Source organism: Harmonia axyridis, chromosome X (genome assembly GCF_914767665.1).
Source record: "Harmonia axyridis chromosome X, icHarAxyr1.1, whole genome shotgun sequence".
Taxonomy (NCBI): Eukaryota; Metazoa; Arthropoda; class Insecta; order Coleoptera; family Coccinellidae; genus Harmonia; species Harmonia axyridis.
Genome location: NC_059508.1, coordinates 8956167 through 8981943, shown reverse-complemented (window position 1 = coordinate 8981943; position 25777 = coordinate 8956167). Strand labels below are relative to the sequence as shown.

General features: G+C 34.4%; 1 protein-coding gene across 5 annotated transcripts in view; it reads right to left on the bottom strand.

Moving 5' to 3' along the window:
- The window catches only part of LOC123686431 (furin-like protease 1), a 274819-nt gene that overhangs the window by 223747 nt on the left and 25295 nt on the right, over nucleotides 1–25777 (bottom strand). For 3 of the 5 annotated variants that reach the window (XM_045626551.1, XM_045626552.1, XM_045626547.1), the window contains exon 2: nucleotides 13498–13741. In XM_045626551.1, coding sequence (XP_045482507.1) covers nucleotides 13498–13674 — 177 coding nt within the window. In that variant the 5' untranslated portion in view covers nucleotides 13675–13741. Of the gene's footprint in view, nucleotides 1–13497; nucleotides 13742–16112; nucleotides 16430–25777 lie in introns of those variants that run through there. The other 2 variants (XM_045626548.1, XM_045626550.1) reach the window with 2 other exon arrangements.

Sequence of the window (25777 nt, the reverse complement as noted above, 5' to 3'; positions counted from 1 at the left end):
AAAAAAATACAGTTGAAGCAAAATCTTGGCTTGATGAAGAGTTTCTGGGGTCTGCACCGGGAAAATCAACCATCATTGATTGGTATGATGAGTTTAAACGTGGTGAAATGTACACCGAAGACGGCGAACGCAGTGGACGCCCAAAAGAGGCTGTCACCGACGAAAAAATTAAAAAAGTTCGCAAAATAATTTTGAAAGACCGTAAAGTGAAGTTGATCGAGATAGCAGACATTGTGAAGATATCATCTGGACGTGTACATCATATCATTCACGAATATTTGTACATGAGAAAGCTGTGTGCAAAATGGGTGCCGCGCGAGCTCACAATCGGTCGAAAGCAACAACGTGTTAATGATTCTGAGCAGCGTTTGAAGCCGTTTAATTGCAATAAACCTGAATTTTTGCGTCGATATGTGAAAATGGATGAAAAGTGGCTCCACCATTTCACTCCGGAGTCCAATCAACAGTCAGCTGAGTGGACTGTACACAATGAACCGAATCCAAAGCGAGGAAAAACACAACAGTCAGCTGACAAGGTTATGGCATCACTATTCAGGGATGCGCAAGGTATAATATTCATTGATTACCTCCAAAAGGGCCAGACCATCAACAGCGATTATTATATAGCGTAATTGGATCGTTTAAAGTATGAAATAGTTGAAAAACGGCTCCATTTGAAGAAAAAAGGGTGCTGTTTCAGCAAGACTATGCGCCGTGTCATAAATCAATGAAAACAATGGCAAAATTGCATGAATTGGGCTTCAAATTGCTTCTGCATCCACCGTACTCGCCAGATCTGGCCCCAAGCGACTTTTTCCTGTTGTCAGACCTCACAGGAATGTTCGAAATTTAGCGCCAATGAAGAAGTAATCGCCGAAACTGAGGCCCATTTTGAAGCGAAAGACAAATCGTACTACAAAAATGTTAACGAGAAGTTGGAAGATCGCTATAATCGCTGTATCGCCCTCGAAGGCAACTATGTTGAATAATAAAAAAAATGTGTTTTACTATGGTAGACCGGAAATCATCTGTTGCCTCAACAACTTTTTTTTGAAAATTCCTCTCAATGAACAACCCAAATGAAATTAAATTTGTCGATGTCTAAGAGCAACTTCATGAACATCAACTTTTAACTCAAATATGGAGGAATGGAAGAAGTAAAAATTCTCAGTAGCGTTATTGTCATCTGAAGCCGAAAAAATTCTCGCTTATTTAAATTCTAGTTTATTTATTCCAAACTTTTTTTTTGTAGTTTCTTCAGTTACTAATACCTGAATAATGGTTTCCATAAAATATCGAACGAATGATCCTTATTTAATATTTGTCGAATTGAATTCATTCACACTGAATACCCCAATGTTCAAAAAAGAATGAAATAACGATTAAAATAACAATTTATTTCATGAGCCGATTGGGCCATATAATTTTGGGAAAATAACGAATCCCGGTTATTTCACTGCCTATTCATTAATGTTCGTTTTCATCGAATGGAAAATTGAGTATCGAGAAAGCATAAAACGCGAAGCTCAATTCTCGCATAGTGTAAAAGCCATTAAAATTTTTACGAGGTATGAAATTTTCTGGATCCGCTTGAGTACTTATTTAAGAAAATTGAAAGCGTCTGCTGCTCATATTCCGTAAGCAATAAATTTTTTGATTCAAAAAATTCAGATATATTATTTTCGCTATAAATATAAAAATGGTTAATCAATGTCGAAATAAACTGCTCCACATGAATTAGGGATATTGACTTAAATTGCAAAAAAATATAGTTCAAATGAGATTTTTGTGATGAAAATTCATATTAATGTGATTTGCAGGAAATAAAATTAATTTTAGCCTGTAGGTCTACAGACTAGAGGGTGGTTAAGAAAAATCGAGTAAAATAACGAAATTTGCATACTACACACGAGGTTATTGAACATTCCTTGAGGAATTTGGTTCTATAAACGGGGCAGAAGCTCTCTCAGATCATTTAAGGATTCTGGGGTAGGTTGATGATTATCCAATCTTGTTTGGAGCATATGTTCTATGCAATTCAAATCTAGTGAGTGCGGAGGTATTGGTAAATGTGGAATACCAAGCTCCTCGCGCGCATTCTCAACTATGGCTGCACGGTGCGGTCTAGCGTTATCGTCTAGAAATTGATAAGTTTCACCAATAGCAGCGTGAAAATTTGGCACAACATTGTCAATGACATGCTCCCTATAGTGAAAGGCGGTCAAATTCCCAGGACGAATGTGTAGATCTGTGCGTCCGTTGAAACATATCCCGGCCCATACCATAACACTACCCCCTCGGGATGGATGAACTTCTTGGTCATAGCGACGATTACGGGTTATGCGTGGGATTGTCTATACCCCTATTGTTCGAGAATCTGAGAATCGTCCATATCTGGATTCATCAGTGAAAAGGACACTACGCCAATGATCGTTACAATTGATATGTTACCTTGCCCATTCCAGTCTTTGGCGCTTATGGTCACGTGTTAATGGAACTCCTCTTAATGGACGTCTAGAACCTAGATTCACCTCTCTCAAACGTCGTGTAATGGTTTCGATGGAAACTTGGATCCCATCTGCATTTTGGAGAGTATTCCGTAGCATTCTCCACGTAGGTGTAGGGTTTCTTCTCGCCGAAATGGTGATGAAACGATCCTGAGCAGGTGTTGTTTTTCGTCGCCCACCAAGCCTTGGTCTTTCCAACACGGAACCTGTCTCCCTGAACCTATTCCGAAGTCGAGATATCACACTTTGGCTGACTTGGAGCCTTTCCGCTACAACAACCTGAGTTAGGCCATTCCGATAGCCCTATTAGCCTCAGTGTTTGTTAATTTACGTCTTGGCATTTTCAGAAAACTCGTTTCAAATCGAAGCCGTCGATGAACTGACTCCATTTCAAAATAAGGACATTCATGGAGCTAATGCAAAGAACCAAACGTCAGAAAAAAGGCGACCAGATTGACGAAATGTCTCATACTGATTTTTATTGGATCGATTCAAGTTATTGTGTTATTGAGTTTCAAATGATTTTACAACGATTTTCTCGAAGAATACATACTTTTCAAAACGATTGAATACGATATCCCTAACTCTTGTTGAGCAGTATATTTTTAGATCAGCTTGAATTTGAATTGGAGAGGCATTCACAGCCAATCCTCTCTGAGTATTGCGGTGTTTCAACCGGATAGAATTGTCAGTTTGACAGTCAGTGACCCCTGCCAAATACACCTTCCATCTCCATAGTTTGGGTTTATATTCCAAGCGGTTTAGTATTTTCGAGACATTTTACTGTTTATTGTATTTCAACTTATAGCTCTGTAGCTGACCAAACTCGAATGTTCATCAACCAAACCTTATCAACAAAATTATGTTGGCTGCATTATGCAACTTTATTTAAAAAAACGTACCGAAATACCGTAACGCAAAAAGAAAGCCATTATATACGGCAGACGCATGTAAATTATCATCAAATTAGCAGGCCAAGCATCTGATAAAGTCTCATTAATATTAATAATAGGACAGCCCAACGGTTTAGGTATATAGGTTAACATAAAATCTCTGATTTATGTTGATGCAACCACAATTCAGAAGCTTGTTTCGTTACCATTGAAGGATGAGCTCAATTCTACGTATTGTTAAAAGCGGATATTCGTCATAAGGGTCATTGAAAATATTGAAAACCCTCATGTATATGACAGGGTTTATAGATAATGAACATTGAGTGTCCGGGAGTCAATATTTCAATTAAGGCAAATAATAAATTAACAGAATGTATAATCAACTCTAGTACAATATTTGCTAGTGAAAACCATTTTCATATTTACATATTGAATGAAAAGAAGAGGGAGAACAAAATATAATTAGTTCGATGTTAGAAATTTTTGATATGAAAACTTTCAGAATTTAAATTCTACTACAGCTATGGAATATTCAAGATTTGAGATGGAAAGAATTCCTCCTTGAACGACTCCAAGCGTTTATTATAATATTGATATGCGTTAGATTCGAAAAAAATTGGAAAATGGCTTGAATAATTTAATGATTTTTCTTCTTTTAACCACCATAGTACAAAAAAAGGTTTAAAAAACAAATTGAGAAAAACACAACCAAAAGGAAATTGAGCGAGAAGAAAATGTTAATTTTGGGACCTTTGAATAACGTTCGATAGATGGCGTTGGTTGTATCCTATTACTATCAAGAATTATTAATTGCTATTACAGGTTGAAGCAAATTCAATTTTTTGCAACTATTCATTTTTATAATCTTGATATTTTAACCAGCTACTTGACTTGAAAATCAAGTTCGTGACTAATTACATACTTGAATTTGACTTAATTTGAGATATTTATTGCTTGACTTGACATCAAGCTACTTGATATTACTTGAGCTTGATACGCACGGCATATATTTCTGTAAGCTCGTGGGCGCTTAGCCGAAATAATTATTTTCAAAAGTATCTATACTTTATTCGAGAAATCTCCTTCAAATCGAGCAAATGAAATGGCTTGGCGATATAAAATAGACGAATTCGTGACTGAACCACGTGCAGACAATTCTAAATATACTTAAGAATGGTGAATGAAGCACGAAAACGTTTTTCTAAACTGGACTGAAATGACCAAAGAGTTTTTATCCACGCCAGCATCTTCAGCTCCTGTTGAAATACAATTTTCCACTCTAACTGTTCCAAAAATACTCGATATATAAATACTTCACTTGAAAACATGCTATTTAACTTGAACTTGACTTGATTTCAAGTCAAGCCAAGTCAAGAAACTTTAATATCAAGTAAGCCGTGAATATCTAATTCGAAATGCTAATCTTTCAAGTACTTGGTTGATAAATACTTGACATTGAAAAACTACTACTTGACTTGAACATGATTTCAAGTGGAGCCAAGTCAATTAGCTTGAATATCAAGTTAAGCCATAAATCTTTAATTCGAAATGAAAGAGTTTCAAATACTTGATTCATAAATACTTGAATTGAGATTGAAAAACTACTATCAACTTGAATTAGACTTGATATCAAGTAAAGTAGCTTGAAAATCAAGTCAAGCCGTGAATCTCTAATTCGAAATGAAAAATTATCAAATACTTGATTCATAAATACTTGACTCGGCATTGAAAAACTACTTCTTGACTTGAACTTGACTTGATTTCAGGTGAAGCCGATTCAAGTAGATTGAATATCAAGTAAAACCGTGAATCTCTGATTCGAACTGAAACTGATATTCGAAGAAAAAAGATTCCACGTAACCGTTCCGTACAGTTCGTGAGTTAATGTTTTATTCACCCTGTATACGATTGTGGAGTTCGATGCGCCATTCAATTTATCATTCGATACATTTATCGACTGCAAAAGTTCGTTCGAGAAAACGCTTTTTGGGGGCCAGCTTGAAGGCGCACGCTTCCGCACATCTTTACCGGAGATATCAAACAAAGCACACGAGAAAGAAACAAGTAGCTTGATTCTTCAAGTAAGTACTTGATAACATAAATACTCGACTCGAAATTGACAAAATGCTACTTGACTTGATTTCAAGTCAAGCCAATTCAAGTAACTTACATACCAAGTCAAGCCGTGAATTTCTTTTTCGGAATGCAAAAAGTTTCAAGTATTTGATTCATAAATACTCGACTTGACATTGAGAAACTACTACTTGACTTGATTTCAAGTCAAGCCAAGTCAAGTAGCTCGAATATCAAGTCGAGCCGTGTATCTCTAATTCGAAATGAAAAAAGTACCTGATTCATAAATACTTCACTACTTGAAAAACTACTACTTGACTTGAAGTTGACTTGATTCCAAGTGAAGCCAAGTCAAGTAGATTGAATATCGAGCCAAGACGTGGAACTCTAAATCGAAATGAAACGGACATTAGAAAAAAAAGATTCCACGTAACCGTTCCGTACATTTCGTGAGTTAATGTTTTATTCACCCTGTATACGATTGTGGAGTTCGATGCGCCATTCAATTTATCATTCGATACATTTATCGACTGCGAAAGTTCGCTCGAGAAAACGCTTTTTGGGGGCCAGATTGAAGGCGCACGCTTCCGCACATCTTCACCGGAGATATCAATCAAAGCACACGAGAAAGAACCAAGTAGCTTGATTCTTCAAGTAAGTACTTGGTAACATAAATACTCGACTTGAAAAAATGCTACTTGACTTGATTTCATGTCAAGCCAATTCAAGTAACTTATATACCAAGTCAAGCCGTGAATCTCTTTTTCGGAATGCAAAAAGTTTCAAGTATTTGATTCATAAATACTTGACTTGACATTGAGAAACTACTACTTGACTTGATTTCAAGTCAAGCCAAGTCAAGTAGCTCAAATATCAAGTCGAGCCGTGAATCTCTAATTCGAAATGAAAAAAGTACCTGATTCATAAATACTTCACTACTTGAAAAACTACTACTTGACTTGAAGTTGACTTGATTCCAAGTGAAGCCAAGTCAAGTAGATTGAATATCGAGCCAAGACGTGGAACTCTAAATCGAAATGAAACGGATATTCGAAAAAAAAAAAGATTCCACGTAACCGTTCCATACAGTTCGTGAGTTAATGTTTTATTCACCCTGTATACGATTGTGGAGTTCGATGCGCCATTCAATTTATCATTCGATACATTTATCGACTGCGAAAGTTCATTCGAGAAAACGCTTTTTGGGGGCCAGCTTGAAGGCGCACGCTTCCGCACATCTTCACCGGTTAACATATCAATCAAAGCACACGAGAAAGAAACTTCGATGGCCCGAACGAGGGTCGATAATAAAAAAGCCATATCCTCGCTATCTACATCGCCATGCATGAAAAGGACCCGGGGCAAAGATTGGAATCAAATGACACAGCAGCGAAAGAGCAAAAATTAAAACACCTTCCACTTTATCTTCCACTCTATCGGGCCGTGTCAGAATGAGCGAAGTTGCCCCGTCAGTGTTTTTTGCGGAAACAAAGCGGTCTCTGCGACGCGGCTTTGCAAAGATCAAAAGATTCAAAAAAGTCTCTTTATCGTAAACAATGAATGGAAGAAATGGAGAACTTTCTCAATTTTAAAATACGCCTTTTTTTATCTTCGCCTTACTTCCTCGTTCCACGTGAAACTCATACAGCCGGCTAGTATTGTGTTTGTTAAATTTTCTACAGAATACAACATCTATATAAAGTTTCAATGAGGGAGATTCCCTTTCTGAAACTCTTTTATCAGATTGTCAAGTATTTTAAATTCCGGCATTCCAGGTCTTGCACAAAAATTAGCCGGAATTTGCCCTTTTTGCTTGTTCCCTAATTCTGGGCATTCGTGGCGTTATAAAACTCAAATACTTTATATACAGGCTGTTCCAAACTTCGCTCTACAAAGCTAAAATATTTAAATAAAGGGTGTTTTTTTTAGAGCTATAGAACTTTAAATTGCAACAAAACAACGTTGGATTATTCGATTGACATGAATTTCATTTATCCGCAAGATAATCTTGTGGCATTACATTTCAAATATGATTTCTGGCATATGACCGCCATGACTGGCTCGGATGTAGTCCAATCTGGACGTCCAATTTTCGATGACTTTTTCCAACATTTTTGGCCGTATATCGGCAATGTTGTCTTCCAAATGGTCAAGGGTTTGTGGCTTATCCGCATAGACCAATGACTTTACATAGCCTCACAGAAAGTAGTCTAGCGGTGTTAAATCACAAGATTTCGGAGGCCAATTCACAGGTCCAAAATGTGAAATTAGGCGGTCACCAAACGTGTCTTTGTTTGTGATTGTGGCACGAGCTGTGTGACATGTTGCGCCGTCTTGTTGGAACCACAGCTCCTGGACATCATGGTTGTTCAATTCAGGAATGAAAAAGTTAGTAATCATGGCTCTATACCGATCACCATTGACTGTAACGTTCTGGCCATCGATCGTTTTTGAAGAAGTATGGACCAATGATTCCACCAGCCCATAAAGTGCACCGAACAGTCAGTTTTTCTGGATGTAACGGTGTTTCGACATACACTTGAGGATTAGCTTCACTCCAAATGCAGCAGTTTTGTTTGTTGACGTAGCCATTCAACCAGAGGTGCGCTTCATCGCTAAACAAAATAAAATGAACGTAGTGCGCGATACGTATTCCGCACAGAACCATTATTTTCGAAATGAAATTGCACTATTTGCAAGCGTTGTTCAAGCGTGAGTCTATTCATAATGAATTGCCAAACCAAACTGAGAATAAATCACATGACAGCTGTTAAATCCGTCGCCATCTTGAACAGTAATGCCAACTTAAATTTATATACCTCCGAAAAAAACACCCTATAGAATATTTCTCTACAGGCCGTGACAAGTCCAGAAAGACAGTATTGAGATTTTGAAATTACACCTAGTGTTAGAAGTGTAAACCCAGAATCCATTTTTAGGGAATTTGATAATTATGACGTTTTCGAACGCGAGGCATTTGTTGGACTATGGCTTAAAACAAGTCGACTAACAAAATGACAAAAAAATAACTTTGTTTATGCAACCCAGAACGTTGATATCGTTATCATAGCTTCCTTGAAATATGGTCATCCTGCTGATATGACGAATGAATTTCGCATTTCTTTATGGATGTAACGCTTATAAAGTCAATTACTATATTATTCTATGTTTGAGACACTTCTCTAAAAAATCTTCGCTAGAAAAAAGTGTTAGCAACTAAAACCCTCAAAGTTGCAGAAGGTTATTACGGTTTAGAAATGGACGTTCGAGAATTCGAACATTTCATTAATTGACATTCATTTACCAATAAAACGAATTGCAAAATCTTCAAAATTTTGGGTCAGTCACACAACTTTAAATTCGGTTAGAAGTTTTTATGTGGGCCACCGTATATAAACAGAGGAAAGTGATACAAAATTCGTTATCTCTGAAGTTAACAGTTAAAACTTAGCGGTAAAACATATTGCTTTCAGTACAATCGTAGCAACGCACGTTTCGAATTTAGTCATTTTACTGTAGTCAAGTTTTGGAGATAAGAATTCACAAAGTTTGTTTCCTTGATTCTTCAAAATTTATGCGGGTGTTCCTAAATTAGAGGTAGAAACGAAATTTACAGATTAATAGGATAAGTTGGACTAAAAGAAATACCCTGAATATCGAAAACAAAACTTTTACTAACCCGTTTTATACGCTGTTTTTTCTCAAAATGATCCAAGGATTCTTGCATTTTCCTTTGTACATCCAATTTAAGAACGGCCTGTATAGTAATCTCGTGCCTAGACTATCATTGAGGCATAATAATTTACTCAGATTTTAAGATTCCTTTCATTTCAGAGGGGTTAAAAAATCTTGGCTCAAAAAGCTGCCATAATCCAAAATGTAAACAATGCAATCTCCGGTTGAGTTGTTATTTGGCTTCGCTTATGATTCAAATGTGATTATTTTGTAATAAAATTCAATCGTTTCTGAAAATCGCATTCGATCCAAATATATAATTTTAGCCTGTGTTCCAATAATCGAAAATAGAACTGAAGGCAACAATTCATAATCCTTTTCCTCATTTCTGGTTGAATAGAAAACATAACTAGGGCAAACAATTGACGTCTCAAAAGGGGCTCAAAGCTCCTAATACATTATACTTCATTAAATGACTGAAGATTATTTTTTGATCGACGTAATATTTAAACGCTACCATTCGCAATCTTCATTACAATTCCACCAAACCGCTTTGAACATTTTGTTCGTTTTACAGAATAAATATTTGTGGTATTACGGTAAACTTGGTTAACACTTAAACGTAAAGCCATCGGTCTAGTTGGTTCATCTCGAAATGAATAATTTTCAGAGAATAGGGTTACGCAAGGAAGATAAACATTTGGTTAAATAATTAGAAATCCACAGAAAAAGAGGAACGAGTTAGTTCGGATAATATCAATTATCGCTTCAAAATTCGAAGACCTGGAGGTTCAGTATAACGTACTTCCCGATGCCGATGTTTCTGATAACGTTTCCGAATTCCTTTTTACACGATGCCCTTTTTTCGGGCCCTTTCTCATGGCTAAATTTGCCCACAATGTCACTGTACCTCTTCGCGAAACAAACTTATGTACTTATGTTACTATTTGACCCTTGTTCAATTCTTCTAAACTCAATCACTTAATTTTACTGTTTTACCCTCTACTTTACTGCCCTTTTTTTCGTGTATATTTTCAAGGGTATTGTATTCCTATTCTTTTGTGTCGCAAGCATTAAAGAAATTTCACTCATACATTCATAAATTTTTCAGATCAATATCATTCAATTCTTCTCAACTCAATCACTTAATTGTACTGTTTTACCCTTTACTTTATTGAAGTATCTATGCCTTTCTCGTGCCTTTTTTCAAGGGTATTCTATTCTATTCCTATTCTCTTGTGTCGCAAGCAATAAAGAAATTTCACTCATTCATTCATAAATTTTTCAGATCAATATTATTCAATTCTCCTAAACTCAATTACTTAATTTTACTGTTTTACCCTTTACTTTACTTCAGTATGCCTTTTTCGTGCCTGTTCTTAAAGGTATTCTATTATATTCCTATTCTTTTTTGTCGCAAACATTGAAGAAATTTCACTCATTCATTCGTGAATTTTTCAGATTAATATAATATCGTCTATATTCACATGAAAATTATTGAAGGTAAAGTGAATTCCCAAAATTTATTACGTATGACTGACTGGCCAATATCTTTCCTTAATGGAAATACATGAAATATTTCTCAAGCAAATAATTTTCATTTCTTCAACCATTCAACTGTCTAAAAATGATAGAATTTCATATTACGGTTTATTTTCTTTTTCATGGGTTGATATTTACAATCGTCCGAAATAGTCATAGTAACGATAATCAAAATAAAAACAATTATAGCACATTTCATTAAAATTTATTGTGTCATTGCAGCATTAAAATCATTTCAACTTGTCATGTTTTCGATGAACGACTTTTCCAATATTATTTTTGATTCAAAATCCGACGAACTAGCTTCTAGATAATATTTTATTTGAATTTTATATTCTATATGTAAATTTTTTCATATTGGTAAAGTCACTCCAAGCAGACTTGACATTCCAACAAAAATCAGTGAAACCCTTTCAAATCAATTTTAGACCTGAAATAGGCACCAGAACTTACGAACTTCGGCTCCAAAATAGGCACGAAACAAGAATTGAAAAGAGTTGAGATTTTGTTTTGTTCATTATTGAAAACGGTACTGTCAAACTTTCAATACGAACTCAAATCGACAGATTTATGATCATACACAACACATCAAAAGCTATTGTCACTTTCGTGATAAAAACATTCTTTACTCCAGGATACGAAGCTAAGTAAAGGTTCATAACTGTTAAAGGACAACCAAAAAAAAAAGTTTTCTAAATTTACCTGAATCCATAGCTCAGAAATTCGAATTCTACACGGACTGAGGAATTATCTTAAAATTCACGCATCTGTTAATACGTGTTGAGTAGGGATAAAATTATGCATCAAAAGTTTAATTTGACAGTAAAGTTGAGTTTTATTTTCATCGCCCTGTATGTTAAGATTAAATAACAAGCGACCAAAGAATTCGAATTATCTCGTCCATACATCTCATGGCGCCAAACGTCTTCCTACCGGATTATAGGGGACTTGAAGTATTTTTAAATAACCGACAAACTAGAAGAAGTAATTTTGGTTATTAGGTGGGTGGCTGAAAGATTAGACAACATAAGGAGTAGAAATTTTGAAAGAATAGACAAGGAAAAGCTAATCCAATACCTGAACCAATTTCGAAACTGTCAATACGTATTTGAGGAGAGTTGAAGACGAAGCCTATTGAGAGTACTTTATAAGCAATAGAAAAGTGTAGGGTAAATGCACTGGTTCTCGACCAGTTAACAGAAACATCGATTTCGAGCACAATTTTTTTACACATAAACTTATCAAATTTTAATGGTGTTGGTGTTTATCGATTCTTTGGCGAGTTTTAAATGATTTGTCATATAATTTTAAGCGTTCTTTCCGCATTTAACCTTTGAAATGTGAAAACATATAGAAAATCTCAATAACTTTCGGTTCTCGACCACGCCGCAGAGTTCTCGACCATTTTTGTGTTAGTTTTCGACCACTAATAATAGTGGCCGCTCCACTTAAAAATTTCATAAAAAACTTTAGAGCGAGATGAGTGATTAGTACTTACTTTCGTACCGTACCATCGACATCACTACCTATCACTCAGATGGGTTTCAGATGAGGTAATCAAGTAAGAAACACTCGTAATGTAAAAAAAAATTATTTTGCAAAAGTTTCCACTTTCTATAAATATTTCAAAATAGCAACTCATACAACATTATTTGGTTATTTTGCTCTTAATATCTATTCAGAAACTAATGAGTAAATAAAATATAAAACACCGACCACCAGTGGTCGAGAATTAAGTAAAATCGAATTGGTTCTCGACCGCGAATAAATAAAGGGTAGAAATAAATGTTTCAACGTTAATTCGGTTGTCGCAAACTAATATTCAGAAAGTTGATATATAAATGAATCAGGGTATCGAAAAAAAAAACGAAAATGATCCAACAGAAATATATCGGTTGAAATAAACAATTATTGAAGTAACATATTAGTTCTCGACCACTTTGGTCGAGAAATAAAAGATACAAATTTTCCAATACCAGTTCGCGACCGCAGAATATTGAACAAAAAAATATACATTTATTTGCTTTTTGATTGAAATACACTCGAAAATATATCTTATAGTTGATATGGAACGAAATATACACACATAATTCATTTAAAATAAGAAATAATTACTTTTTTCTGGTCATATATCTGAAAGCACTTTTCTAAGAGAGGACGAGAAAGAACCCTTTTCTATGATAGACGATTATAAACTTATTTTTAGCGCGAAAACTTTGACCTATACCACAACTATGCAAACTATCTTGAAAGGGTAGAATGGTCGAGAACACGTACCGCGAAAATATTTTGCACTACATGATATATTTTTATTATTATTTTATCTCAAATCACGGAATGGTCGAGAACCAGTGCCGGTCGGCTAAACAGTGCATTTACCCTATTTGAGGAGAGTTGAAGACGAAGCCTATTGAGAGTACTTTATAAGCAATGGAAGAGTGTATATGTTTCAAAAAGACTTTCGATTCATTGGGCCTTACACAATCTTTCACAAATTCTCGAAAGTCTGAGGTTGACATTGAGAAACAAACACTTACTAGAGCTCAACTGGACTCGATTCCCAAATAATTATCAAAATAACTTAATTTACTTAACCCTTGCCTTGAAACTTTATCACAACAGATAAAGTAGAATAGTTGACATGAATTCGCGTTAAATGCTTGTTAATTGAGATTATTAGTTCATAACGTATTCGATCTTGAGCAACGATTTACTGAATAAGTAAATTCGGAATAAAAGATATCAAATGGAGTCGTAGTAAAAAAATTCAGTGGCGTACCAATGGAAAATATAATTTTCGAACTTACCTCTCCTCTGTTGATAAATCCATGGTCTCTGGCAACATTATCAGCCACTTGTTTGCCACCCTCTACATGAACTGCCCATTGGTGTGTGAAATGGCCATCCACCAATACGTGTAGTGCAAGGAAGACTACAATATATGGCACAACACTGGCTTCCACTTGGTTAGTCCACATCCGCATGTTTAAAACAACAAATCCACAAAATGACTAACTAAATATCGTCGTTTCCACCTGTTGACGCAGAGTTCTGCAACAAGAAAAATTCGAACAGTCACAAACTACACCATCCGGCATCTGCTAAATTCGTACACAAAAAATGCAGTAGTACCCCGACATAGAGCACGAAGTGGGGGGGATGCAATACCCTCAGGTACCTCTCTGGTCGGCATAGATTACTCAAGTTTGGGGTTGGACACCACAACAGAGACGACGTACTTAACAAAAGTAACGAACTGTGTAATTTATGACTATGCACATTTATTGCTGAAATTCGACACCACTAAATTCTATACACAAAAATGTGGAATGCGTGAAATACGCTGCATTTTTATTCGGATCAATATTCGATTTATGACAATTCAGCAAATTCACGTAACTTGTTCAGTGCTACGTGTTCGAATATCTACAATTTTTGTAATTATTTCAAGTAATACACAGATATTTGGGAAAGAAAAACCGAGTTTTGTTATGGAATTCTATTTATTGATTACATATTTATTATTAATGAATTTCTTGGATTATATTCAATGGCATGTCAATTTTTGTGCAAAGACGAAAATCTCATGTTGCAAGCAGTTCAAATTGTTTCTCTAATTCTGTGGTTATTCTGTTCATTCTTCCACATGTTGTAGAACAAAATCGTGCGAGAATATATCAGAAACGCACAGTTTTCATGGTCATATTTTATTATTATACGTTGGTACTCCGAACTTTCCGCCACGGCTTTATCTGTCAATCCATCAATTTGCCTTAAGGAAATCAGTTCTGTCAACCAACATTTTTCAATGCAAAAATGACTAAATGATATTTATGGAAATATTTCATTAATTTCAATAAAAATGCAATGAATTAGAGAAAATAATGTATAGTACTCGTATAGAAAGCTCATTCTGCCACTCGTTCATTCAAAAACTCGCCACTTCGTGGCTCGTTTTTGAATTTTGAACTCGTGGAAGAATATCAATGCCTTCTGCACTTGTATTATAAATAACTATTCCATGTTTTTTCTGTTATTTTTATGAAATATTATCTGTTGAATGTGCTTCAATATTCAATATGGGAAAATTAATGAATCAGTATTATAGAATACAATTTGGGGCTAAGAACAAGAATGAAAATTATGATTTCCTATAATCAAAAACAGCGAATTTTACTCCATGTTCCATTATGTCCTTTTATGTCACTGATTACCTGAACTTGCATGAACAATTATGAGGAATATTATCGATTTAACAAGAGATCTGAATAATTGACTAATTTTTAAAATTTTTGAGTCAACACTGAACAAAAATGAACTAAAAATTCTGGGCATATAATTTTTTTGCACGATAGATTTCGAAGATACTGAAAATCAACTTCCGAACCTCCTCATATGAAAAGGTTGATTTTTCTTATAATAATTTGGTGAAAAAGTTCATTGAACTTTATATTTGTATTCAACATTTTGAGTGAAAGGGTAGTATTAGAGTAAAAACTATACATGTCAGGGATAATATTAGCGAAACAATTCAATTTTGCACAAAAGGTATTCTTCTTAGGAAAAATATTCACTTCAAGTTCAACAACAACTGAAACAATCACTGAAAATTACTCAAAGTCACAAAAAAAAAGTAGGTATGTATATTGGCGAAGGCCCTACACTCCAAAAAACGGTGTGTTTGTCCCTACATCAGTTATGTTCTTAGTTGTGTGTGCTCATAAAGTAGCGCGTAACATTCTTTATTAGTTAAATTAACAATATTATCAAAAATACTTATTGTCTAGCGGCAATTGGTTTGAATGTAACACCCTGTAGTTTGTTACATTTTTAGATTAATAGAAATGAGCTGTTCCCAAACATGTTTGGCAATTGTGGTCTAGCAGGCAGAATATGAAAAAAATTATTTCTTATCAATTCAAAAAACATAGTCGTCTAGTTTTTTTGTGAAATGTCATTATTTGTTTATTGCTGTTAGGCAATAAGTATTTTTGATAATATTGCTAATTTAACTAATGAAGAATGTTATGCGTCACTTTATGAGCACACAAAACTATTTATTTCTGTATTTTTGTACACCCTGTACCAAATGGAATCAACATGTGATACATTTTTGGAATCAGCTCAGCTAGAGTAATCGGAAAATTGAAACGAAATAGGGGTGTTCTATTTAAAAAAAAAATGACGGTGACGTCATTACTCGAAAGTAATTCACCCTGTATATTAGATTATTATTTTAAAATACGGTAAATTGAAATCAAAAATCGACGTGTTCCAAAATTATTCCTTAAAATGGTATATTTAGCTAAAAATGAATTGGTTCCATACTTTACGGATACAGTGTATGTATTTCTGAACGAATTTCATTAAATCAACTATCTTAGTACCAGGAGGATAAAATTTTGCTTGAAAGACTACGTACCAAAGAAACTAAATTATTGAGTTCAATAACATAAACTCGAATCCACTCACTTTTTCTAAAACTAAATCACATCATTTTTATCACGATTCACCAACAGTGGTTTTATCACAGTCAAATGAATTTTATAAAAGAGAATCGTTATCCAAAATGAGCGAATCCAAATATAACGTCAATTATCACTATTCAAGCACCCAAGCACTTGTTTACGGATGTATTTGAAACGAGACTAACCATCTCACTATCAGAGAAATGTTTCGCTATCACGGTTTCAAGGAATCGTACAGCTTTTAACTGCTTGGCCAAAGTGAAGTCCCCGACAACTGATGTCATTCAGAATCTCCCATAACGCAGTAAATTAATGTAAAAACACGATAAGATAATGCCAGAGAGTTTCATGATTAACGCTCTGCTGTGTCCTTCTTCTAGACACTCTTAACTGAACTGATTTCAAGACTTCAAAGCGCAAAAAATCTATTGGCTTCAGATATCTGGGAGATGACTCCCTATTTCAATTTTATCAAGTGAAAATGTTTTTCAATTCTATTTTCACGTAACTGGATTGTTCTCATTGGTGATATTGACACTTGTCTGCTATGACATCATGATATGACTCGATTTGTAAAAAAAAAACTCATGAATTTATGAATTTCTGGCAAAAAAATCCAACAAATCTATAGTTTCTTATCACTGCTAATAAATACAATTGGGGGCTGAACACACCGTATATTGAGATGAATATCTTATTCTGGTTCTAATACTGTTTAGAAAAAAATCATTATTAGCATTATATTTCGGCCTTAAAGAAAGAAAGAATTCTATTATACCGTAGTAAAATTCAAGAAAACTGCATACTTTTTTATATTATTTCACACATAAACGCGCTTAAGATGAAATTCTAACGAATAATAAGGAATTTCATAAGAAAAGTTTTAACTCAAAAATTCAGGCTTATGAATTTTTCGAAACAAAGATCGCTGTCAAATTTCAAAGGCGCATGAATGAACAATGAATAAATTAACGCTTTGGTTTTCAAACTTAAGTTCCGACCACCCACATACGTTCTCTCATATCTACGCGTTCTGATAATCCACCATTTTTTTGACGTTTCCGCAGAATGAATAACATTTGGCGCCAATATGTGTGTCACGAAATAGATACACGTCATTCGAATGCCATCATTAAAAAGAATCTTGGGTTTTATGGTGTGTAACTATTCAACAAGTTCCTTCATTGGAGCTTCCTGTGTTCTTATTACAGGCAATCCATAATTTTTCTTCTCTACAAAATTCTTCTATTTGGGACGAGACAATTCGGTAAATTGAAAATATGAAGGTGCCCTCATCGTTTTCTAAATGTGCTCTCCAAGAAAGTTTGTTTAAGCTTCTTGGAGGGAAAAGAACGCATCATGTTATATTCGCAAGAAATTTCCAACTTCAAGTTTACCCTTCTCGGAAACTTTAAGCTATATAGTTCGATTAGATGTAAAACATTCATTAACTTGCAATTCGAGTTGATCACTCTTCGAGACTCCATTGGTTGATTCATCTCAGGGAAAAAATATTCAAATTTAATTTGATGATGCCAATCAAACAAATCTCTTTATATTTGTTCGCCACTAGTTAATATAGACTCTTGAAATGTTTGAGCTCCTGAAATTTTCAAGTTTTCGAATACTGTTTCCATTAATTTGAAATTATAGTTTCTAGATCCTACTTCAAGATACTTAGACTACTATTTCTTATAGTGTTTCGAGCGCTGATTCCAAAATATGCATCGTTAAGTAATTCAAGGTTGGCCTATCTTACAGAAAAAGTTCAAGGTGCCAAAGTACAAAGTTTTTAACGTGTAACAATGTAAAGAAATCCTCAATTTTCTTCGATATGCGTCGAATCTGAGGTGAGTTGTTTTTGCATGTTATTTGTGTTATGAATTTGATATATTTATAGTTCGTTAATTTAATTATTCGCACTTTTTGTACAATACTTCCAGAGAGACATCATTAATAAACATCCATTAATTTTTTTCCAGAGTACACTCGATACTTTTATAAGGATTGCTTATTTATGGTTTTTTTCAGGAAAGAGGAATCTTTTGTATTTCATACAAACACAGATATACTACAAAGCCAATTCTCCTCATGTCACAGAGTTAATTTTTCAATAACATTTCTGGTTTTTTTCTGCTTATTACCTAAGCGATTCATTCGAGTTAACTATGAACTGAAAAATCAAATTATTTTGTCTAGAGCAAACCAGAACATTCTGTCTTTTGTACAACTGAAAGAATACAAGAACAATTATAACATAAAATTGAAAAAGAAAATTCCCCACTGAAAGTTCCTATAGGAATGGCTTTATTTACTTTCCTAAATTCTTTCATTTGTCACCAAGGCAACGAAATTTAATTCGATCACGAAACTCGAGTCAAGGATTTCGTATTATGCTGGAATATTGGGTGAAAGAAACAACGTTAGTTTTTATAACAGAACAGCTAGAAATGAGACTAAGGCAATTTTTTCTCATTATTATTTTTGGAATATAAAAGATAACAACTAGAAAAAAATTACCTGCGGTGGATATCATGGTTCTTGAATATCTAATGCAACTTCATCTCGCATTTTATGTACTCGACTGGAAATAATTTTCCTGAAGTGACATTTTTGTCGAAAAATCTTCATTTCTTTAAAACTTTTCCAGCTATTAGCTAACGAAACAAAATGATAGAATTCAGATAATATAATTGAATCGTATAGCTGATATTAGCGTTCATATTTTCTCAATGAGGTTAATAGAGGTCAAACCTGCAGTTTACCCAAAATTGATAGCAATATTGATACTGCACGATTAATAATTGAACCAAATTGTATATTCCAATAGAGGAACAGTGTTTATATTTGATTGTTAAATTAGTAGGAGGTACTTCCACACATATTTATTCACCGTCAGATAAATTGAATATGTTTTCGGAAATTTATTGAGCACATTTCAGACTTAATTCTATTTATAATAATGAACCCAACAATCATGCAATGAATTCCAATGCAAATCCATGCATACCAATGATTCACTTCCATATATGAATAATTCGAATTCGGATTTTCGAATATTAAACCATGTTCAACTCCTGCTATCTCTTTAAGGAAATGGAGTGTTTTTCAAACGCGATTTGATGAAAAGATATCTTTTCATTATAACGGGTGTTTTTTTTTCGAGGTATATAACTTTAAGTTGGCATTACTGTTCAAGATGACGACCGATTTAACAGCTGTCAAATGATTTATTCTCAGTTTGGTTTGGCAATTCATCATGAATAGACTCACGCCTAAACAACGCTTGCAAATAGTGGAATTTTATTTCGAAAATAATGGTTCTTTGCGGAATACATATCGCGCACTACGTCCATTTTATTTTGTTTAGCGATGAAGCACACTTCTGGTTCAGTGAAGCTAATCCTCAAGTGTATGTCGAAACACCGTTACATCCAGAAAAACTGACTGTTTGGTGCGCTTTATGGGCTGGTGGAATCATTCTTCCGTACTTCTTCAAAAACGACGATGGCCAGAACGTTACAGTCAATGGTGATCGGTATAGAGCCATGATTACTAACTTTTCATTCCTGAATTGAACAACCATAATATCCAGGATCTGTGGTTCCAACAAGACGGCGCAACATGTCACACAGCTCGTGCCACAATCGATTTATTGAGAGAAACATTTGGTGACCGCCTAATTTCACGTTTTGGACCTGTGAATTGGCCTCCAAGATCTTGTGATTCAACACCGCTAGACTACTTTCTGTGGGGCTATGTAAAGTCATTGGTCTATGCGGATAAGCCACAAACCCTTGACCATTTGGAAGACAACATTCGCCGTGTTATTGCCGATATACGGCCACAAATGTTGGAAAAAGTCATCGAAAATTGGACGTCCAGATTGGACTACATCCGAGCCAGCCGTGGCGGTCATATGCCAGAAATCATATTTAAAATGTAATGCCACAAGATTATCTTGCGGATAAATAAAATTCATGTCAATCGAATAATCCATCGTTGTTTTATTGCAATTTAAAGTTCTATAGCTCTAAAAAAACACCCTTTATTAGTTCATTTTCGTCAAATTGAAAAGCTCTCCTTCTCCTTATAACATGTATTTCAAGCAAGATTTCAGCATCCTCCCAAAAGAAGATTAAGTTTACGATTATTTCGAGATAAGCGTAACTTAATGAGAGATCGCCAATTTTAATTGATGCTTAGATTTGTATAGATAACATCGTTGTCTGTTATCAGAAAATATTTACCTACACGTCGATAGTATGAGACGAATGTTCCATTTTAAGTGCGTTGACATAAGATCATGGATCCTGTTTACACATGATCTCATTGCCGTAATTTTCTCCGGATAAATAGAACAATTTTCTCTAATTGAAGGCATGTTTCCACGATAATTTTCAAAAGAACAAAACAACTTTCTATACTTCATCAATGATAAAAAATCTCTATTTCAAAACGGAAAGCCAATCGAAAGAGATATTTCATATTCACTTTCAAATTTCACACACAGGGTGTTCCTGAATTGGAGGTTCAAACGAAAATGACAGACTCCTCGGATCATTCAGAGAAAAAAAATCTTATAAACATATGCCTTTGTTTTCGAGATACAAGGTGTTTAAGTTGAATTAAAGTTTTTTTCTCATAGCTCCTTTCCTACACAATAAAATTTGATCGATATTCCAATTTGAAATTAAATTTTGAAATTTTGAATTCAAATCTACAGGTTGGTGTTTCCCCGTTTCTTTCTTTCAGAACTTTTTTGGTGGACCATTGGCAGTTTAGAAAAATGTAAAAAGAAACTTTGGTCCAGTGTTACACTTTTCGGTTTCTTTAAATCCAAATTATTATAAAGATCCAGTTAATGAGTTGTGATGAATTTTTACCAAATCTGTAGCGAAGGTTAATGAAGTTTCGATAAACTTGTATGATCATCACAAAAAAAGTAGGATAACAAGAAACACACTGTATCTAAAAACAACTTTTTTTTCTTGAAATTATCCAAGGAATCTCTCATTTTCCTTTAGAACTCCAATTCAGAAACACCCTGTATAATTATGCGATTAAAATCTTGATATGAAGGTTCACTCAAAGAGATTCTCGAAATGCTTTTCATCGCTCAACTGTCTATTATACTCATTCGGAACTTAACAATAACCTAATTGATGAAAAGAACAGAAAAAGTTTTGTTGCAATATTTTCAGATGTATCAAGTCATTTAAGCTTTATTTCAAACCAAATCTTCTTTAACAAAGTATGGTGTTATACGTGGTGGCATAAAATTATTATGTATATATGAATACATTACTGGGAAAAGTTCTTAAGACAACAAAATGAAGCAAAAACCGATGAAAAATTATAAATATTTCTGTGAAATTCGCGTCAGAATGTTCTCGAGAATAGGTAGATTTTTCTGCTCACCCTCAGTTTGCCTACATCCCCTCAATGCTATAAAATGAAACAAGGGGAGAAATTACCAGGAGGATGCAATCCAGAAAGATGTAGAATATTACTCAAAACATATTGGCCATTTCGTTCTACCATATCATAGCGAAAATACCAACCCCAATTCAGGAGGGCTTAAATTGCTTGAGCAAAGATGTTATTCAATGTAACCAAAATGAAGTTCATTTCCCTTTTTCGTAGTTACATCTTACTCTAAATTTTTATTACAATGTCCCTCGGAACGTGCAATAAATGTCAAATAAAATTAGGTTTGTAGACGGGAAATAACAGGTTCCCGAGATTAATGAAGTATAATTGACAATAAAATGGGGCGTATTTGCTGTGGCGGATGTATAAATATCTTCCTGTTCAAAGGATGCTACAAAGAATCAAGGATCGATGACATTTGAGTCGATGTTTGAATTAAACTTATGGTAAAAAAACAGAAGTTTATTAGGCCAATTGAAAAGTCCCTGGTCTGATGCACAGATGGCGGTGCTAGTATTATATTAAATCCATATGATTTTTATTTAGTACCAACCTTCCAACGATATGTGTCAAAATTTGACAGCAGTCCGACCATTAGTTTGTGAGATATTGCGTTGTGAGTGTAGCAACTTTTATTATTTGAAAAAAGATGGAAAAAAAGAATATCGTGTGCTGATAAAATATTGCTTTTTGAAGGAAAAAAATACAGTTGAAGCAAAATCTTGGCTTGATGTAGAGTTTCCGGGGTCTGCACCAGGAAAATCAACCATCATTGATTGGTATGCTAAGTTTAAACGTGGTGAAATGAGCACTGAAGACGGTTAACTCAGTGGACGCCCAAAAGAGGCTGTCACCGGCGAAAAAATCAAAGAAGTTCACAAAATAATTTTGTATGACCGTGAAGTGAAGTTGATCTAGATGGCAGACATTGTGAAGATATCATCTGAACGTGTATATCAATCATTCACGAATATTTGTACATGAGAAAACTGTGTGCAAAATGGGTGCCGCGCGAGCTCACAATCGATCAAGAGCAACAACGTGTTAATGATTCTGAGCAGTGTTTGAAGCTGTTTAAGTACAATAAACCTGAATTTTTAAGTCGATATGTGACAATGGATGAAACATGGCTCCATCATTTCACTTCTGACTCCAATAGACTGTCAGCTAAGTGGACTGCACACGATGAATCGAATCCAAAGCGAGGAAAAACAACAGTCAGCTGGCAAAGTTATGGCATCAGTATTCTGGAATGCGCAAGGTATAATATTCATTGATAACTTTCAAAATGGCCAGACCATCAACAGCGATTATTATTTAGCGTTATTGGATCTTTTAAAGGATGAAATCGACCCCATTTGAAAAAAAAGGTGCTGTTCCATCAAGACAATGCGTCGTGTCACATATCAATGAAAACAATGGCAAAATTGAAAGTATTGGGCTTCGAATTGCTTCTGCATCCACCGTATTGGCCAGATCTGGCCCCCAGCGACTTTTTCCTGTTCTCAGACCTCAAAAGAATGCTCGCTGGAGAGAAATTTAGCACCAATGAAGAAGTAATCTCCGAAACTGAGGCCTATTTTGAAGCGGAAGACAAATCGTACTACAAAAATGTTATCGACAAGTCGGAAGATCGCTATAATCGCTGTATCGCCCTCGAAGGCAACCATGTTTATTTATTTATTTATAGGTACGGACAAACCACTTTACATAATATTAAAAAACCAATAAAAAAAAACAGTGTTCAAAATATAATATCAAAAATAAACATTAGCTTTACAAGCTAATGTTGAATAATAAAATCGAATTTTGCCAAAAAAAAAAAATGTTTTAATATGGTAGACCGGGGACAATTAATCGCCTGTTCAGTTATTTTATTTCCCCTCAGCTCCATAGAAATCATATATAATATGTAAGAAACAGAAACCTTTTTTTACACTTTCTTTTTCGTGCCTATATCTGGACCTAACTGCCTTTGTAAACCACCACAGAATTATACATAGTTAACGTCTTGGACATTAAACGTTTACAAATCATTGTATTAATACAATGTAATGGTAATTTCTCTAAACCAGAACTCAACCTCAGAAATGACTTGAGATAAATGGCAATTATCTCATTGCTAGCGTCAAAAATTCAGCCACAAAAATGGGCACGAGAAAGGCATGAGGTAAAGTCAAAGAAATAGGTTAAAAGAACGGTAATTCACTCGAGTAGACCGATAACCAAACGTAAGAACCCACAAACTATTAAGAGTAAAGCTTTGCAGTGATAAAAATTCCATTGTAAAACGCTCCAAAATAATTCCACGAGTAATGGATAGATTGACGAGATAGAATACGTACATATTTACATCATAAACCACAAACGTTTAATTTTGTATTTTGAAAAAGATTAGAATAATGACCCTTAAACAAACTCATCAGCGAGAATTTATTTCTCCAGTGGAGCTTCAATTACATACTCAATTGACTGAAATGAATTTCAACATGTGATTGCTGTATGACAAGAAGCCAAATAAGACATGAGTGAGTTGATGGACGAATCAATAAACAAATGGTTCATTGCCATACATCCATTATACAATTATAAAACTTGTTGTTGGTGAACAATCTGATTATTTAAGAGTGACGATTTCATCTTGAAATATTTTCATGACGAATAGTATCATTCGATATTGGTTGGTAACTAAAACAACACAAGAACACTGCCAGTTTTACACTGCGGATTATTATTCTTTCTATTTTAAATAATTGAAACATTTTCGTTATTTTATATCAACACCCAAAATCTCGACTCCATCGGTTTTGTATTCACGGAAATTTTGATAATTTCTTTCAATTATTAATCTTCTTGAATTTTTTGTGATTACGTTTATATTATTATATTATGAAGCTTGTAATTGTTATTAGGGGTTCACGGCTTGGTTTTATATGCAAGCTACTTGGCTTGAGCTTTACTTGAAAGTAACTCGAGTTCAAGTCAATTAGTAGTTTTTCAATGTCAAGTCAAGTATTTATATATTAAGCACGTGACTCAAAATTGATAAACTACTACTTGACTTGAACTTGAGTTGATTTCAAGTCAAGCTCAAGCCAAATAACTTGAATATCAAGTCAAGTAGCTTGAATATCAAGCCAAGCGGTAAATCCCCAATTGTTATTTAACATCAAAATACAAATTTTCATCTCGATCGATTTTGAAATTTTGATTTATCAGGAGAACCAAATTTTAAACGGTCATATTTACGAAACCCCAAATCAAATTATGTTCATCAGATTCAAGACGTAACATTCCAGATCCGAACCTACCCTGAAAATTTCGAGTTTCTAAGTTTTCTCTTCCGAGATTTATCATGTTTACGACCGGACGGGCATTCTTGATAAGACCATAAATTTGTCATCAGTGAGTCGAACCTTATCATTAGAGACCAATTCCGGCTCAAAAACGCTAGCACTCTAGCAATAAATATTCATAAAACCGAAACTATTGGGAGTTCATTCTTCTCCAGAAATATCCAATTTTATATTTGGTTCAACGATATTAGTCTAATATTCCTAATATTCGAATGAAGTTAACATGTTATATCCAGAAGAAAACTTGACTTCATTAAAAAAATCAATAGAAAATGGTTTTAACACCCACTAAGTTACGATCAGATGGTATACAGCATTGATCCCCTAAGCTAAAAAATGATCTATTAATTTTGAAAAAAAAATTAGAGTCAAATTCCAAAAATTGGGAACAGATATTCTCTTATTAAAACGATATCAGCACGTTGGTTAATTTCCATATATACAGGCTGCTTCACCGCGATGGCCTATTGGACTTTTATGGAAAACTAATCATAAATTTGTGCTGAAAATTTGCATGTTGGGATTATTGTCGATGACCTTTCTTCCAAAAATATTTTCAGATATCTGCAACTTCCGGTTATACGGAAAACAGAGTACTACTTCCTTATTTCAAATGGCACACCAAGTATATTACTGCATCATTAGATAGCTTTTTTAATGACAATTTCACATGACAAGTACTAGTCTGTTTCCAGTATAACCGGAAGTTGTAGAGATCTGAAAATATTTTAGGGAGGAAGAGAATTGTCAAAAACACGAACATGCAAATTTTCAGCACAATCTCATGATTAGTTTTCCATAAAGGTCTAATAGACCAACGAGGTGAATCA